This window comes from Podospora anserina, chromosome 7 (genome assembly GCF_000226545.1).
Source record: "Podospora anserina S mat+ genomic DNA chromosome 7, supercontig 1".
In the NCBI taxonomy this organism is placed as follows: domain Eukaryota; kingdom Fungi; phylum Ascomycota; class Sordariomycetes; order Sordariales; family Podosporaceae; genus Podospora; species Podospora anserina.
This window is the reverse complement of record NW_001914854.1, coordinates 2,430,497-2,446,919: the sequence shown is the minus strand read 5'-3', so window position 1 is coordinate 2,446,919 and position 16,423 is coordinate 2,430,497. Positions and strand designations below refer to the sequence as shown.

The following is a 16,423-nucleotide window of genomic DNA, read 5'->3' as shown; positions in this document are numbered from 1 at the left end:
AAAACAGCAAGCAAACATGTATTGAGGAAAGTAAGGGCAATCAGAAGTTAGAACCAGATCAACATTGTGTTATTTGAGATAGGGATAACTCTTTGAAATGTCTCGGTTATCACGTAAAGGGGGGTGGAAGTAAATAAAGCTAAAAGCTTACCCTTGCTTGCGTTGTCGCACACGTCTCGACATGAGATTCATAATATAGCTGCAAATGCCTAGTAAACGGTGACTTGTAAGTCTATGCCAGATCAAAGATATGGAAGTCAACAAGGGAGGTAAAAAAAGTAAGAAATCAGAAGTTAGAACCGGATCAACACTGTTATTCAGATAGGGATAACTGTTTATGAATGCCTAGGTCATCATATTACATGCGGGTATTGGGGGGAGATGAAGGAATCACAATGCGACGAAGAAGTAAAACGTACCGAAATTTGAGTCTGATATCGATTGCCGGCTGTGTCACTGAGGTGCCACTAGTAGAGAACTGTCTTCAAGATGTGAGCTCAGGCTTCCAGCAGGAACGGCCAAACATCGAGGTGAAAAGTAACGAAAATCAGAAGTTAGAACCAAGTCAACACCATAATTTCAGATAGGGATAACTGTTTAGAATGTCTAGGTCATCATGGTAAGGGGAGAGAGTAAAAAGAGATGCGCACATACCATAAGACTGCCCATCTCGTCTCAGAAACTGCCGGCAAGGTATTCTTTGTTGGGACGACGACACAAGAGCAAAATCGAACATATTGTGCTGATGGCAAAGGCCCTAACTGCCAACCGGCGGTGGAGAGAGCGAGAACCATCTCATGGAGCAGCCTAGAATCGCATTTGTCAGCCTGGCAACCCTTCAACAGGACTTGTGAGAAATGCTTCTAGTAAACTGAAGTGGCTCAGTGCATGGTGAAATAGTTTGTCTCATGGCCCGGAGGCTCTGAAGTAGCAAATACTTTAGGTTGCAAAGCATCATCGCCAGTCATGTGAAATGTCAAGTCATAACATACCTTGATGCACAAGTTGCCCAGATGCCAAGTGCCTTGGGCTCTTGCCACGGTGAGGATGATGGGGACATCACAACCTCCCATTCCAAAGAGGAAGATCAACCCCGCCCAGCGAACTGGCCAAAACCAACACCAGGAGAGTATTCACCCCAGAACAACAGCAAAGTTGTTCCGTGTCAAGCCAGCCCGTATCTCTTCCTTTCGGAAACGTCGAGCGATGCCTTTGCCTTCTCTCCTCCAAAGATAGTAGACCAGTCGCTGAGTCGTCTTGGACTCAACCTTCGCGTACCCAAGCGACGCCATAATCCCAACCAACCTCTCTTCATCCAGATACCGCGAGTTCGTGACACATGGCGCGGGGAGCACCAGGAAGAGACTCGGAAAGTTGGTCGTCAGTGAAGGAGCCTCGAGATATCTGCCGGCTGCGCGCAAAAACTCCGTCGTCCGCTTGAGCATGTCCCCTCTTCCTTTCGGATCCGGCACAAAGTTCAGAACGAGCGACAGGCTGATGATATCGAATCGCTCCGTGTCATCCTTGGGCAAAGGCCGTTCCATGAAATCCTGCTGCAGAATCCCTTCGCCTTGACTGTTCAAATCGATACGAGTAATGTCAAAGTAGCCGCTCTGAGAGCAAGCATTCTGTGTGCTGAGCGCGCCAACCTCGAGCATCTTGAGCATCTGACCCGATCCCTCTTTATGAGCCGTGAGGCATGGCTGCAGCCATTCCATCAGAACCCTCGAGCTGTCACCGCCGCGGTCCTCCCTCTGGCCTTGAAGACTGGCCTTCTGATATGCCTCGAGGCCACCTAGAGCTTGAATCTCTGCATCGATCGCGGCGACACCTGCATCATCACCCTTGGCAAGCGCCTGCTTCTTTCTCTTCTCGAGGAGATGGTGCTTATTGATGAGAGCTTTTGTCGACTTTCTGGTGATGGATTTTGGTTGGCGTTGAAGAATGGGCGGCCGACCAGCGGCTAAGTTCTTTTGCGGACGTTTCTTCTTGAGTGCCATGGCATGCAAGCGGACTGCATGGTTGTTGCACCGTTCCTCGAGGGAACTAAAGTTGGGAAGACGAGGTGGATTTGTGGGTAATTTTTCGAAAGCTCCCAAAGCTCATCATTCTGCTTATCTTATCGGGAGCTCCAAGTCCGGGGCTTGGCCAATCACACATTCTTCCTCTCACAAAAGAGCGGGGCAGGAGCCACAACCAACCAGCCACAGGTCTCCGCACACACATTCTGTTAAATCGTTTTAGCAAAATTCCGCCAACTTTTTTTCCCTTCCCCATCCACGACCGACTAGACGACAACTTCGCCCAGTGCCGACAAACAGCAAAAATGGCTCCCAAGGACGTTAAGAAAGGTACTTGAGAATCCTCCAGGAAATGGATTGATACAAACACAACAATTTCGGCCGTCGCTCAGTGCGGAGCTTCGCCGCCGACCATGTCGCAAAATGATGGCGGCGAGGTGAAGCATCAAAGCAGCAGCAGATTTTGCGAGTTTGAACAAGACGGTCCTCCCCTTGTTCAGGCGAATGCTTTATACTGACTCGACTCTCCCACGATACAGGCGGTGCCTCCAAGGCTGGCAAGGGTGCTCAGGCGAAGAAGGCTGCTCAGGCTGCCCTCAAGGGTGTATGTTACTTCTTCTCTCCAACTTTGGCCTCACGATCAGAAGTCTAATCCCCTCTCCAGGTCCACGCCCACAAGAAGACCAAGGTCCGCCACAGCACCACCTTCCACCGCCCCAAGACCCTCCAGTTGTCTCGCGCCCCCAAGTACCCCCGCAAGTCGATCCCCCACGCCCCCCGCCTCGACGAGCACAAGGTCATCATCCACCCCCTCAATACCGAGGGTGCCCTTAAGAAGATCGAGGAGCAGAACACCCTCGTCTTCATCGTCGATGTCAAGGCCAACAAGGCTCAGATTAAGCTGGCTCTTAAGAAGCTTTACGACATTGACACCGTCAAGATCAACACCTTGATCCGCCCCGACGGCTCCAAGAAGGCTTTTGCCCGCCTCACCGCTGATGTCGATGCCCTCGACATTGCCGCCACCAAGCTCGGCCTCGTCTAAACGTTCGGTCGTGTGATGATGGATCGGGACTGGGAATGAAAAAAAAAATCAACAAAAATGGTGTTGTCAACGAAGAAGGGAATTGGGATTGCATTTTTCAATTGGCGTCAGATACCCGGCAATGAAAACAATTGACCATTCCTCGTTGATGACGGGCATATCATTTTGGTCCTTTGGTTGTGTCCTGTTGTGATGTCAAATTTGTGTCAGTTGCCATGTGATACGTAGAGTTCCAAGTAGTGTACAATCCACGGTGTGGTGCCGTCTTTTCCAATCAGGTCTGCCATGATATGTGACCACCCATTCCCATATGGGGACAATATCTCCTATCGTACAGCCCGCTCCCCTGCTTCCTCTCGCCCAGATGTGATATACAACGCTGCCCGTAGTCAACGTCTCAAACTCTATACCCCTTGGTCTGCCCATGTACCATAACATGTCCTCCATCTCCACATTGTCGAATCCTCATTCATGATCGTGGTGGGGTTGGGTGATTTCAAATCATTCCGAAAGAAGAAGTCTTGCTGTTTCTAGTGACGTCCCCCCATGCCAGCCAGCTGCCTAACAGTAGCCATGTTGACGTCCATGAACCTCTCAACGCAGTTGGCGAGGCAGGCCTTTTCCGTGCCGTCGAGGGCGCCCGACTTGAAGGTGGAGGAGGAGGCCATGCACTTTTTCCAGCAGAGGGAGGTGAGGGCGTGGGATTCTATACAGTTAGCAACACTATCTTCATTTGTCGGGGGAGGTAATGCATACGGCTCTGGATCTTGCTCTTTTGCTCCTCGTTGGCGAAGAACTGGCGGAGCTCGGCCTTGTCCTTGTCGTTGAGCTTCTCGATGTCGGCTTGGTCGAGGGCGAGGGAGGAGGACATTTTGGTGGTTGTTTGAGTTGCTGATCTTCTTTCAGAAATTAAAAAAAAAGATCGAGGAAGTCAGAGAGGTGGTGGTGGTGATGGTGGTGGTATGGCTGGGTATCTGTCTGGGTGGACTTGGTGTTCAAGCTTCCAAGGTTCTTCCAAAAATATTCGGCGGGCGGTGAGTGACCAATCAGCGGCTCGTATGAAAGGTGAAGAGGAGGCCCACACCGAGCCATGTCGTTCATCATTCAGTGAAATAACCTCATGACTTTGAATGGGTGTCTATTTTATACGGACAAGAAATTATTCGCCGTAGAGCTTTTTCCGACATTCTCGTGTAAATGGGGCGTGACCAAACTTCATGTCAAATACACATCAAAACACACACACGTCACACATGACGGAAAGAACCAAAGAAAGTACAATATCAACAGTTTATTGATCTCTGATCAATAGTTACACTAACTACACTTCTGTTGTTGTGCCATAAGGCTATGCAATACATGCTATGCATCAAAATGCCTCCCTATCGTAGCCTAGGCCTTTGCTCCGGCCATACAATTCCCTGTTCCATGAATAACCCTTCCGAAAACGCCGTCATTATCATCGCCATAATTTTGTTCCATCCACATCGATGTCATCAATACTCTCCTTCTCAATGTCCCCGTTCTTCTTGGCATCTCAACGACACCTCTAGTCATTGTAGAGATCTTCATCCATCGAATCGGGGGCAATCTCATCCAGAGCATCATCCGAGTCAATCATCATCTCCTCGTCAGAAGCCTCGCTCTCTTGGTGGTTGGGAAGAACCGTAACCTTGTTGTCCACCAGATCGACACGAGCGACTTCGCCGTCACGAATGCTGCCGCGCAGGATTAGGATAGCCATGCGGTTGAGCACCTCCTTCTCAAGCAGGCGTTGCAGCGGTCTGGCACCATAGGCTGGCGAGTAGCCCTGGGCACCCAGCTTGTCTTTGGCTGCCTCCGACACCTTGATGATGACGTTGCGGTCGTTGTCGCTGAGACGCTTCTGGATTTCGCTAATCCGCAGGTCGACAATGCGGCGAATCTCCTTGCGGGTGAGACGGTTGAAGATGACAATCGAGTTAATACGGTTGAGGAACTCGGGAAGGAAGTAGTTGCGGAGAGCATTCATGACGAGCTCTCGAGTGGTGGGATCAATCTTGCCGTCCTTGCCGTTGGGCCGAGCGAGGTACTCGGCACCCAAGTTAGAAGTCATGACAACGATGCAGTTCTTGGCATCAACGACACGGCCTTGGCCGTCGGTGATGCGACCATCGTCCATGAGCTGAAGGAGAACCGTCAAAACTTCCTTGGCAGCCTTCTCAACCTCGTCAAAGAGGAGGATGGAGAAGGGCTTGCGACGAAGGGCCTCGGTCAGCTGGCCACCAGAGTCGTGACCAACGTAGCCGGGAGGAGCACCAATCATGCGGCTCAGGGAGTGACGCTCCTGGTACTCGGACATATCGAAGCGGATCATTGACTTCGGATCGTCGAACAGGAACTCGGCAAGCGCCTTGGTGAGAAGCGTCTTACCGGTACCGGAGGGGCCGCAGAACAGGAAGCTAGGAGGCTGGTTGGGGTTGGCCAGACCTGAGCGCTGCAGACGGATGGCGTTGGACACGGACTGGACAGCTTCTTTTTGACCGACGACAATCTTGCCGAGAGCCTTCTCCATGTGCAGAAGCTTCTCCCGCTCGGTGGTCTTGAGGCGGGTGACGGGAATACCGGTCCAGCGGGCGACGATTTCGTTGATTTGGTCTGGTCCGACGACATCCGTGATCATGGAACCACCAGAGTCACCGCCGTTGGCATTCAGGGCAGCGTCAGCGGCAGCTTTCTCCTTCTCAAGGCGCCGGATGACAGCCTCTTGCTCGGGGATGGCGTAGTACTGAAGATCGGCAGCACGGCTGTGGTCTCCCACTCTGCTGGCATCCTCGGCCTTGACACGAAGAGCCTCCAACTTCAACTTGGCCTCCTGAATGTCTTTACCGCGCTGGCGCTCTCTCTCGTACTTCTCACGAAGTGGTCTCAACTCCTCCTCAACGTTCTCGGCATCCTGGCGGGCCTGAGCGAGTCGGGTCTTGGAAGCCTCGTCCTTCTCACGAGACAAAGCGTGAATTTCAATCTTGAGTTGGCGTAGCCGGCGCTCAAGGGAGTCGATAATTTCCGGCTGAGACTCGCGGGCTACGCGAACTGCAGCGGCAGCCTCGTCGATCAGATCAACGGCCGAATCGGGGAGTCTGCGAGATGTGAGGTACCGAGCAGCTAGGTTGGCGGAGGCCACGATGGCGGCATCGGCAATGTTGACACCGTGGTGGACTTCGTACTTCTCCTTGAGACCACGGAGAATGGAAATGGTCTCGGGAATGGTCGGCTCCTTGACCAGGACTTGCTGGAAACGACGCTCGAAAGCGGCATCCTTCTCAATGTACTTGCGGTACTCGGCCAAGGTGGTGGCGCCGATACAGTGAAGCTGGCCTCTGGCAAGCATGGGCTTGAGCAAGTTGGCGGCATCCATGCCACCCTCGCCAGATGAACCAGCACCCATGAGAAGGTGGATCTCGTCGACAAACAGGACAATCATCTCCTTAGACTCCTGAATTTCCTTCAAAACACCCTTCATACGCTCCTCGAACTCGCCTCTGTACTTGCTGCCTGCGACCAGCGCACCGACATCCAGAGAGAGCAGCTTGCAGGCCGCAAGGTTGTCGGGGACATCATTGTTGACAATCCGCTGGGCAAGACCTTCGACGACGGTCGTCTTACCCACACCGGGCTCACCGATGAGCACCGGGTTGTTCTTTGTGCGCCGAGAAAGAATGCGGACGACGCGGCGGATCTCTTCCTCACGGCCAATGACGGGATCAATCTTACCCTCTCTGGCCATGGCGGTCATGTCGATGGTGAATTTGGCGAGATTCTCGTTCTCCTGCTCTGTGTCGGCATTGCGAGAATCGACACGCTTGGTGCCGCGGATTTGCTGCACAGCCTCCTGCACTAGTTTTGGCTTGGGGATGTTGGCCTCCTTGAGGGCACCCTGGATCGACACATCTTCTGAGAGGGCTTGGATGAGATGGTCTACCGCTATGTAGGTATCCTTCTGCACCTTTTGCAGCTCCATGGCCTTGCGAAGGACATTGTTGAACGAGGGCGCCATCGAGACCGACTCTGGTGGGGGGTCTTGGCTCGGCAGGCGGACGAGCATCTTCTTGAGAGCACGGTCGAAGAGCTGGGGATCGCCATGGGCGCGCTCAACGACTTGTCGTAGGAGGGTTTGTGTCGTCCCTGGTGGTGCGTTCTGAAGATCTTTGCTCTGGTCGGGGAGGGGATCGAGTAGGGCGACTGCCAAGTGTACTGGCAGCAGCTGTGAGTGTGCGTACTGTTCGGCGAGGGCCATGGCGTCCTCCAACGCCTTCTTGGCTCGGTCGGTAAACTCCATTTTCGAGTTCATTGTGAATTAGACTTTTGAGACAGAGCGTCTCGGGAACTGAGTGGTGGTTGTTCGAAGTGGTGATATTATATGAGGTAGACGATGTGGTGAAGCTTGGAGTGTGACGTCAGGCTTCAAATCGTTGTGCTGCTGAAAATAGTAGCAGATGATTTTGTTGGTTGTTATGGGTATCGTTGTCAACAGTTTGTTGTTTGTTTTGGTTCAGTCAATGGAGGGAACAAAGAAGAGAGGTAACACCACAGGCGAAGAATTTATCTTGGGCAGCGAGTGGAGAGACTGGGAGAAGTGTAAGTAAGCACTTGGTGCCCGAGGGCGAAGCAGCGAGATGTGGTATGATGGCACAGGAAGCTGCGAGAGCCTGCCAGAGCTCTTGAGAATCCTGGCCCCAGAAGCCCCTCGAATGTTCAGGCATCCTGCGCGGGGTAGCACCTGGTAGTGGGGCAGCGATCGACCAATGAGACCTCCACTTTGATGACTAGTACAAATAAAGACTAGTCCCATCCACAACTCAGCTCCCATCTTGGCTTTCCCTTGGCACTCTTTAAGCTTGGGTCAACGCTTTCTTCAACGACAACGACAGATGAGTGACGACATGTGGGGGTCCGATCCAGCGCACAAGCAGACCTCTCAGACTCCGTTGACGTTCACAATGCTCTGGCTTCCGTTGAGATGGCTGCAAGATGGTCCCTGCCCTCACAGCAACCAAACCCTTCCAAACACACCATTTTCCTCTTCAACAGGATGATCACTCGGCTCTATCCGTGCAATTATCGTATACTGGTCATCTAACTCGAGTCCCAGGGCCCAGTCTGAACCGACCTCTCCGAGACACTTTTTCTAGGTAGAGATACTGTGACGTTGTGTTCCCTCTATCTGGAAATCCAAGTGGATGAACCGTTATTCTTCCATTTCTAGAACTATCACCACCAAACTCAGTGTCAAACGCCATATTCTCATTCCCAGCCATCACATTTCCAAGTATCACCGCAACAGCAAAAGGCCCACCATGACAATGCCCATCCCAACCCCCAATGAGCGCATCCGCCGCTTCAAAGAAGCCCTCTCCATAGTCTACGGCCCCTTTGACAACATCCTCTCCTCCCCGGACCCAGAAGCTTCCGCCTTGTCGTGGACGCCCCCCTCCTCCCCGGGCGCAGCCGGTCACCTAGGCCGTTACCTCTGGACCGATGCCTTTGGCGTAGTCAACTTCATCACCTTATCCAAAGAGCTCTCTTGTCCTCCTTACCTAACCCTTGCCAAAAGACTCGTCACCACCGTCCACGAAACCCTAGGCCGCACCCGGGACCTATCCTCCCGTCTCCCCGGTGCTACAGACGCAGAACCCCTAAAGGGCGGTCTCCGGATAGGAAAACTCCACTCTGAGGAAGAAGACCCACGTGATGGCGACGGGCAGTATCACCACTACCTGACATTATGGATGTTTGCGCTCAACAGGCTGGCCTTGGCGACGGGGGATAAACAGTGGAGTTTACTGGCTGTTCAGCTTGCCAAGGCGGTGCACAACAAGTTTATCGTCAGGAACAGGAACAATCATCATGCAGAGAGGATGGTGTGGAAGATGTCTACTGATTTGTCGCGGGTGTCGGTTCCCACGGAGGGACATCTTGATGCCGCGACGGGGTTTGTCGTTTATAGGCTTTTGCAGAGAACGGCCGAGTACATGCATGGCCCACCGGGGGATTTGGTGTCAGAGATTGCGGATTACCGGCTTTTGATGGGGAGGGAGGGGAAGATGAGGGTGAGTAATGACTGTTTGGACTTGGGGATGGGGTTGTGGATATGCCATTTCTTCCGTGATGAGGATTGGGCCAGGACTTTGGGTAGTCAGAGTTTGGAGGTGGGGAAGATACTCCTGGATGGGAAGAGGGGGGTCGCGAGCAGGGACGCGAATAGGAGGTTGGCTTTCCGGGAGTTTGGAGCCTGTTTGGGGTTGAGGTGTTATGGGTGCGGAGCTGATGCGGAGCTGAAGGAGAGTGTGAAGGGGGTGCTGGAGTTTTGGCAGCGATACTTGGAGGGTTCGACAGATGAGGATTTGAAGCCAATTTCGTTGGTCATGTACGCTGCGGCTGGGCTCCCAGGTGGTGAGTCTTTTGTTCTCTGTGTCGATGATGAAAATGTGACTGACAAGGCACAGCATTTGAGGATGGGTATCTGGGTCGCGGATAGGCTGGAAGATGTTACTCAATCCAATACAGCAATGATTCTTGTTGTGCCAATTTCTATCACGTTCTGGCTCCTCATTATCGTCATCGCGAAGGAATGGTGTCGTGACGAGAAGTTACGTGGCGCAAGCTCTTCGACCTTTGGGTATAAAACTATCAAGGATCCTTCCAATGTTTCTCTCTATCTTCTGCAAGACACCATGTTATATATACTCATGCCACAATACCTCTACACGAAAAAAGATTTCAATCAACCTTACCTCACATAACACCCATGCCCTCGCGATAAACTACTCGTCTGTACATGTTCAAGAGTGTCCTGCCCACGGCGCTGGGCATACCATCCCCGCCTATTCATGATACCTTTTAGGTGGCTTGGGCGCTTACATTCGATCCTAATAGAGGTCTTCCCTTTCTGCCTCTTGCTTACCAACCTTATTGCCTTTGAGGACTTCCCCCAAACCGGACTCTATTCACAGACCTCGATGGCAAACCCAAGACGGTTTGGTGGCAAACTCAGCGAGCCAGTTTCATCGGCGAATCACCCAGTGGAGATGAGGACGACCACAAGGACTACACTGAGGCATGTCTCCCGACCTGTTCTTCAAGCCACCTACAACCATACTCTGCCTCGGTAGCACCCAAGAAAGCGCGACAACGCTCCACCTTTCCAGTCACCGACGCTGGATTGTCCATTGCAAAACGGCCAGCCTCCCCCATCACCCCCCAAGCGCTACATGCGGGTGTAGATGTGAAGCAAGTCCGAACTTTCTGAAGAGTTCAGGCAAATGGACCAGAGGGTGGTGAAGACTTGTCGTCGTCCAGTGAGGGAAAGGAACAGACAGTACAGGTTTTGGTTCTATATCGTGTAAATACCTAGGAGATTGGGAAAATTATCTGACTTGATGTCGGGCAGGTGGTTTCGTGTGTAAGTATCTCGTGGGTAGAGCGATTATTTTCCTGTAGCATATACGGTTGTTTAAGAACTGAAAAATAAAAGGATGGCAAACTTGGCAATCTTCAGATAGAAGGATAAGTCTTCTTCTGTTGAAGTGTTTGCTAATCGTGATGTTTTTCTCGATGGTTGACACCGCTGCCAGTAATATATTATGAATGTGAATGTCTTGTGAATAACCCTTTGTTATTCTCACAATGATGGCCTCCTCCTGAGAGTCTGGTGTAAAGTTCAAATTCAAGGAAAGAAACTATTCATTGGGATTCAGTAATATAGTCACTGTGCCTTTGATGTTAAACATCATTAGGTACCTGGTCAAGAAACGCTACATGTCTGTCTCTTCATGCTCCTAACCCTCAATTACCTCCATAGATCAATTGTAACTGCAACAGAAATTGGAACCTGGCGGTGAATGATGTCTATTATCTGAAAAGAAAAATAATTGCCACAGACAATTCTAAGTCCAAAAAAATGCAAACGCTGGAAGCCAAATACGCTATTCTGGTGAGTGGTCAGGATTCGAACCTAAGTCCTTCGCTCGGCGAGCAGAATGTAATACCGCTATACTACGCACGCCACGGATGTGTGCGCCCGAATTTCAAGTCAAATAGTCTCTGTCTGTGTTGGGTCCTGACGTACTGGCGGTGGCTCGGGTTGGCAGCTGGCTGGGTCTGTAGGGCCGTAAAGAGGCGTTGTCTTGACGGGAGTTCCGTGGAGCTTAAATTGTGACCTGAGAGGTGATGGGGATTGAATCTTGTGATTGAGGACGAGATTTCTTGTTCCTGGTAGTTTGGGGAATTTGATGGTTTCTGTTAGTGAGGTGAGGTGAAGTATATGATAATGTCGAAATAGAAGAAGGTCTTGATGACAGAATGTCTTGATTTGCTACCCACTTACTTCATGTGCCTGAACTTTTGCCAACAGCGTGTCACTGCCATAAGAGAGGACTGGAAAGTACTTGCTTCCTGATTTCCCGCTGCCAACTTCATGTCCTGAAAGCCACGAGACCTAAGAAGGCAGTCAGTTTCCAGTGTCTTTATACCATTTATTTTCCCCATGCCAGGCTACCAGCTACGTGTAACTCAATAGAAATATCATAAACCACTGCCATGGACATCCCTTTGTTCAACTCCTCCACACGTCCCAGTCCCAAGTCTCCCAATGGGCTTTTCCGTCGTAGACTTCATAGAGTAATGCTGCCATCAACCGACAGATCTGGCGGTTCAGGAGAAATACAACAAGGACATCTCCTTGCAACTCCCTGCCAAGAGTTGTACAGCCTATCGAGGATTCATATGATCCCGAGCCCACGACATCGAGCGCATTATCGAGCGCATCATTGAGCGCATCATCGAGCATACCATCGAGCTCATCACGGAGCATACCATCGGGTACATCACAGACCACATCATCGAGCACACGATCGCGCGCATCATACAGCGCATCATGGAGCACATCAACATCGAGCACATCATACAGCGCATCATCATTGAGCCCATCACCAAGTCCACCACTGGGCCCACGATTGACCCCACCACCAGCTTACAGCACCCTCTCACCACCAGCTTACAGTACCCTCTCACTACCAGCCAACACCACCCAAGCCTCGCCAGACCCAAGCCCACCTACACAGCCTTGTCAGCCAAAGATTCCTCCCCAGAGAGACTCAAACTCCGAGGTTACTCACGCCAGTCGCCCGTGCAAGCAAAGCTCGGCGCAGACAAAGCAAACCCGTCTGGTAGCTCATATCGAAGCAGCCAAAAAAGTACAAACCAAGTCTGATCAAGAGACAGACCAGAAAAGCTCTTCAAGATGCAGATCAAGACCGCTTTGAATGGGCTGAGAGGAGGATGAAGTAACTATAGAGACTTGCAGAGGAAAAGCTAGAGTTTCTGTGAACCAAAGCCGAGGATCTTTGCATCTCATTCTTGGCGCGCAGCGGGCATAGATGGATGATACACATAACTTTGTTTTTACTGCAGCGATACCTTGCTACACACTCTCACCCATTGCCATTCTATCTTTACATCCATCACGTTGAGCAAAGTGATGTTTGTTGACATATTCCTTTTCCTTCACCCAGCAACCAGGGCTACCCCCTATCTTTGCTTGGCGTTACTGCCCCACATTTACACCTTCCTCCCATCCATCCGCTCCACCGTCTCGGCGAACTCATACACATTTGGCACACCCCCTAACAATCTCAGCAACTGTCTTTCAAACGGCCCCAGCTGCTCCTCTACCATCACCTTCTGGGGTGGTGCATCCTTCGCATTGCCACAATACTCCCAAACCCACCTGTAACCCTTGTTATCCATCGCCTGCAACGGGCGCTGCTGCTCAACTGCCGTCTCTACTAACGTTGCGGCATTTGAAGCAGCCAGCGACTCGTCGTCATCTTGTTTGTGTGCAGTCTGATTGTTGGACAGGTCCAGCTTCTTCTTCCAGGATGTTGTTGCAGCTGATGCGGTACTTTTCTCCCAGGATGTCACAGTTTTGGGGATGGGATCCAAAAATTCTCGAGTGGTCTTTCGCAAGGCCCATTTCCCTTTCAGTGCCGGAGCTTCCCAGACACCTTTGTCGTTGAGCCCAAGCCCCTCTAACGCGAGACGGACACGCACAGAGCTATGCATCCGCTCGTTGGTATCCTCGAGGAAGTCTTTGGTCTTTTTTCCGGTGATAGGATCTCTCTTCTTATAGGCGCATGGTGAGCGAACTTTGGATCCGGCAGCCTTGGAACCGCGAATTGCGCCGAGCGCCCAGGGTCGAAGGGGGATATTTCTTGCGCAGATGGGCTTGATGGCCCAGTGCTTCTCGCCGATGATCTTCTTCCCAGTATCGGTTGCCGTTGAAAGACTTCGCAGTCGGAATCGCACCCATTCTGGGAGATTGTTCGACTCTATTGGAGGTGGTTCGACTTCTATCAACGGCCTGCTTGGTCTCGGGTGCTTCTGTGCATGCGTACACTTGGGGTCTTTCTCAGCCATGTCGCGGTAAGAGTGTTCAAGCTGGTCAAAAAGGCGCATGATGACTGCCTCATCAAACTCGACGCCAATGGACGCAAGCTGATCCATCATCCCTGGAGGATGTTAGTGGGGATTGATAGTTGTAAGAAATCGCACTCACAAGCCAAAGTAATGTCGGACATTCCGGCATCTTTCCAGGCCCCGCCTACATTTCCATGATTGCCTGGAAACCAAACCTGGCGTAAGTCTGTGGCACCCAGGTTATCAACGGTGCGCTCCCACACTGTAGGTATAAATGAGGACCTGTGTTCATCGAGGGCAAGTGCATGAAAGGCATACTCGATACGATCTGACAAGTCAGTGTCAAGTAAGCGAAATTCGGCGGTTGAATGGGGTATTCCCAAGCTTCCAATAGTGTCCTACACGGCTATTTGAGCGTGAGTATCACGTCCACCGCAACAAACTATACCCTTTGATGATTGGGACAAGTATACATACCAACAGCCCTCACTTTGATCAGTGACCTGTTCTCATGGTTCTGATGGATGCGTGTGAGACCCTTCTAATCATTGTAACTTAGCACTCATGAACAAAAATAGAGAGAACAAGCCTACCTCGACAAGCATCTCTCGATACTTCCGTGAAGCATCATCCCCTTTGGGCTTATCACTAAACGGTGTATCCGGAAAAGGATCCTTATATTTGGTATCCCGCCAATGCCGCCTGTCCTTGTAGATGGGGTAGAAATACTCCATGCCTTCGCGGGTCAGGAGCCCTAGATCCGAGACCATTGCCGCAGCTGACCTTGCGGTAAAGGCTCCCCGTGAGAAGCCCACAAGGATGATCTCATCACCATCGGTATAGTTGGCACATATGAAGGAGTAGGCTGACCGGATATTCTGAAACTCTGTAAGCATGTGCGGACTGCTTCAGTACTTTGACTGAGGCACACCTCAAAGATGCTCAAGCCAAAAGCACCGCCGGATAAAACATCTGCGAAACTGCCACTTAAGCCAATTCCGGAGTGATAATCAATGACCTGAAGAGTTCCATCTGTACATGACCGACGTAAAGACCGGGAGAGACGGGTGACATTGGACGGAACAGCCGTTTTTCCAATAGGGTTCCGGTAGGATGATTTCCTGTAGCCCGTGTCACTGTTCATCCACGTGCCATCACAGCAGATGACCAGGCGTTTTTTGGTGATTTGAATTGGTTGGGAAGCGGGTGACATGGCCTATTATCATAAAGAGTTAGGTAGAACGGTCGGTTTTAGGTGTATAGGGATGTTGAAGTACTAGTAAGCATAGAAGGAGGTGAGGCCACTACCACAAAAACAGAACTGATGGGGTGGTGGAAAAGAGGGGATTCCTCGGTAGCCGCGTGACCCTGTGTCCCGTCAAGGGAGGAGCACCCAGGTCGCTCCTTCCCATTTCACATGCCTCCCCTAAATCGGCAAGAGCAACCCATCACTCTCATCAGTAGCATATAGGCTCCCTTTCTGCCCCTCCAAGTATCGCAACATTCAATAGGATGTGAGTTGGCGCAGTGGTTTTAACCACAATATAATGTGGCTCGTGCTGTACCTCCCTGCTCTGAGGACTGAGGTTGCGGGTTCATTTTTTGGAGTTTTCGACTCTTTTGCTTTTTAACTCGGCAAAGTCTTCACTCCCCTCACCAAACAAAATCTCATCCAACAGCCCAATCTCCTCATCATCCCTCCCCTCCTCAACAACCCGGTCAAGTGCCCCGTTGTCGAATGCTATCCCATGCCAAAATAGCACGCCCATCAAACCGGCCAATTTCACCCTCTCGTAGAATTTCTCATCTGCCTTCAGTTGGGGTATCAGACTTGCTAACTCAGACCAGAATATCTCTCTTAATCGAGACCTCCCTCCTACTTCTTCTACATTAGACGTGTTCAGCCGATCAAGATGTCCCAGTATACTCTCCAACCCATACAACCCCGTCCCAAACGGCAAAAACTCAGCCTCGGCCCAGTCAATCACAGCCTTCAACCTCAACTCCCGCTTCGACTTCTCACCACCCCTCGACCTCCCTTTACCCCTTTCCTTCCGTTTCTCAGCGCTCTCCAACCTCACCATAACATTATCCGCGCTAAAATCCCCATGTGTAAGCACCCAAGGAAGCTCAACAATCCCAGAAAGCTCTCCAAGAACAGGAGACACAAACGGTCGGAAACGAGCAGGGAGTCCCTCGCTCAACATCACCAACCGCCCCTCCAAACTCCCCCCAACCTTCCCTCTCCGTTCACCACCACACCCACCATAACGATACGCCTGCGCATAAAACTCCGCCAACTCCCTCACCAACCCACCCACCTCAACCCCTCCCTCCCCTGTCCTAAAACCCGCCAAAATCCTCCCAGGAATCAACCCATGACGATAAAACCCCATCCTCCCGCCCTCCTTCCCCCCAACAAACCCAAGAAATTCCGTCTCCGGCGCCCAAGCCCCATGGACCCCCCTCGCCAAAGCTGCAACCTCAAGATCAATGGCATGTTTCTCGGGCCGGAACTGCAAAACGAGCTGCTGGGTGGTGTTGAGAAGTGTGTAAGAGCAGTACCCTTGAACAGCGGGCTCGATGAGCACAGAGGTAGGGAACCGAGCGAGGGCTGTGCCAAAGAGGAGGCGTTCTGTAGTTTCGGGGAGGGAGTTGCGGGTGAAGAAGTTTTCTGGCATGATGCCGAATTGGATTGCGATGTTGAGGGTTCACAGTGGATGGAAAACATTAATGGATTGATATCTACCTACTTGACAGTGAGTGAAGATGGATGCGTGATTTCCCACTTTCCAAAAAATGCAGAGCCACGTAAATGGATGTTTGTAAGTGGTCAGCTGTTCTGCCTTGGCTCACTCATTGTGCGGGGGGACCTTCTCGGCTGTTGGGGAGTGCAGCCCTA

The 16,423-nt window shown here is 51.5% G+C and overlaps 7 protein-coding genes across 7 annotated transcripts, besides 4 other annotated features; 2 read left to right on the top strand and 5 right to left on the bottom strand.

Annotated features, from left to right (window-relative positions):
• Positions 1 to 285: 285 nt before the first annotated feature.
• Positions 286 to 358: a sequence feature (Similar to Small nucleolar RNA R38 (RFAM RF00213) (Erpin: E=8.8e-04);~snoRNA).
• Positions 359 to 546: 188 nt separating this feature from the next.
• Positions 547 to 620: a sequence feature (Similar to Small nucleolar RNA R38 (RFAM RF00213) (Erpin: E=6.4e-04);~snoRNA).
• Positions 621 to 878: 258 nt separating this feature from the next.
• Positions 879 to 962: a repeat region (rgion duplique sur le chromosome 4).
• Positions 963 to 1,133: 171 nt separating this feature from the next.
• Positions 1,134 to 2,000, bottom strand: PODANS_7_8830 (uncharacterized protein; the record flags this gene model as incomplete). The annotated part of the gene is made up of 1 exon (XM_001908214.1): positions 1,134 to 2,000. One exon carries the CDS (start codon positions 1,998 to 2,000, stop codon positions 1,134 to 1,136), a length of 867 nt encoding a protein of 288 aa, XP_001908249.1.
• Positions 2,001 to 2,326: 326 nt separating this feature from the next.
• PODANS_7_8820 (uncharacterized protein) lies at positions 2,327 to 3,066 on the top strand (the record flags this gene model as incomplete). Its single annotated transcript, XM_001908213.1, has 3 exons — positions 2,327 to 2,351; positions 2,561 to 2,625; positions 2,686 to 3,066. 3 exons carry the CDS (start codon positions 2,327 to 2,329, stop codon positions 3,064 to 3,066), a joined length of 471 nt encoding a protein of 156 aa, XP_001908248.1.
• Positions 3,067 to 3,596: 530 nt separating this feature from the next.
• Positions 3,597 to 3,937, bottom strand: PODANS_7_8810 (uncharacterized protein; the record flags this gene model as incomplete). Its single annotated transcript, XM_001908212.1, has 2 exons — positions 3,597 to 3,772; positions 3,823 to 3,937. The coding sequence occupies 2 exons, from the start codon at positions 3,935 to 3,937 to the stop codon at positions 3,597 to 3,599; spliced, it is 291 nt and encodes a 96-aa protein (XP_001908247.1).
• A 678-nt stretch (positions 3,938 to 4,615) lies between these two features.
• PODANS_7_8800 (uncharacterized protein) lies at positions 4,616 to 7,396 on the bottom strand (the record flags this gene model as incomplete). Its single annotated transcript, XM_001908211.1, has 1 exon — positions 4,616 to 7,396. One exon carries the CDS (start codon positions 7,394 to 7,396, stop codon positions 4,616 to 4,618), a length of 2,781 nt encoding a protein of 926 aa, XP_001908246.1.
• Positions 7,397 to 8,285: 889 nt separating this feature from the next.
• On the top strand, positions 8,286 to 9,848 carry PODANS_7_8790 (uncharacterized protein; the record flags this gene model as incomplete). The annotated part of the gene is made up of 1 exon (XM_001908210.1): positions 8,286 to 9,848. The coding sequence occupies one exon, from the start codon at positions 8,286 to 8,288 to the stop codon at positions 9,846 to 9,848; it is 1,563 nt and encodes a 520-aa protein (XP_001908245.1).
• A 1,191-nt stretch (positions 9,849 to 11,039) lies between these two features.
• Positions 11,040 to 11,110, bottom strand: a tRNA (tRNA-Gly).
• Positions 11,111 to 12,663: 1,553 nt separating this feature from the next.
• PODANS_7_8780 (uncharacterized protein) lies at positions 12,664 to 14,417 on the bottom strand (the record flags this gene model as incomplete). Its single annotated transcript, XM_001908209.1, has 3 exons — positions 12,664 to 13,613; positions 13,661 to 13,905; positions 14,092 to 14,417. The coding sequence occupies 3 exons, from the start codon at positions 14,415 to 14,417 to the stop codon at positions 12,664 to 12,666; spliced, it is 1,521 nt and encodes a 506-aa protein (XP_001908244.1).
• A 699-nt stretch (positions 14,418 to 15,116) lies between these two features.
• PODANS_7_8775 (uncharacterized protein) lies at positions 15,117 to 16,202 on the bottom strand (the record flags this gene model as incomplete). The annotated part of the gene is made up of 1 exon (XM_001908208.1): positions 15,117 to 16,202. The coding sequence occupies one exon, from the start codon at positions 16,200 to 16,202 to the stop codon at positions 15,117 to 15,119; it is 1,086 nt and encodes a 361-aa protein (XP_001908243.1).
• Between the last annotated feature and the right edge of the window lie 221 nt (positions 16,203 to 16,423).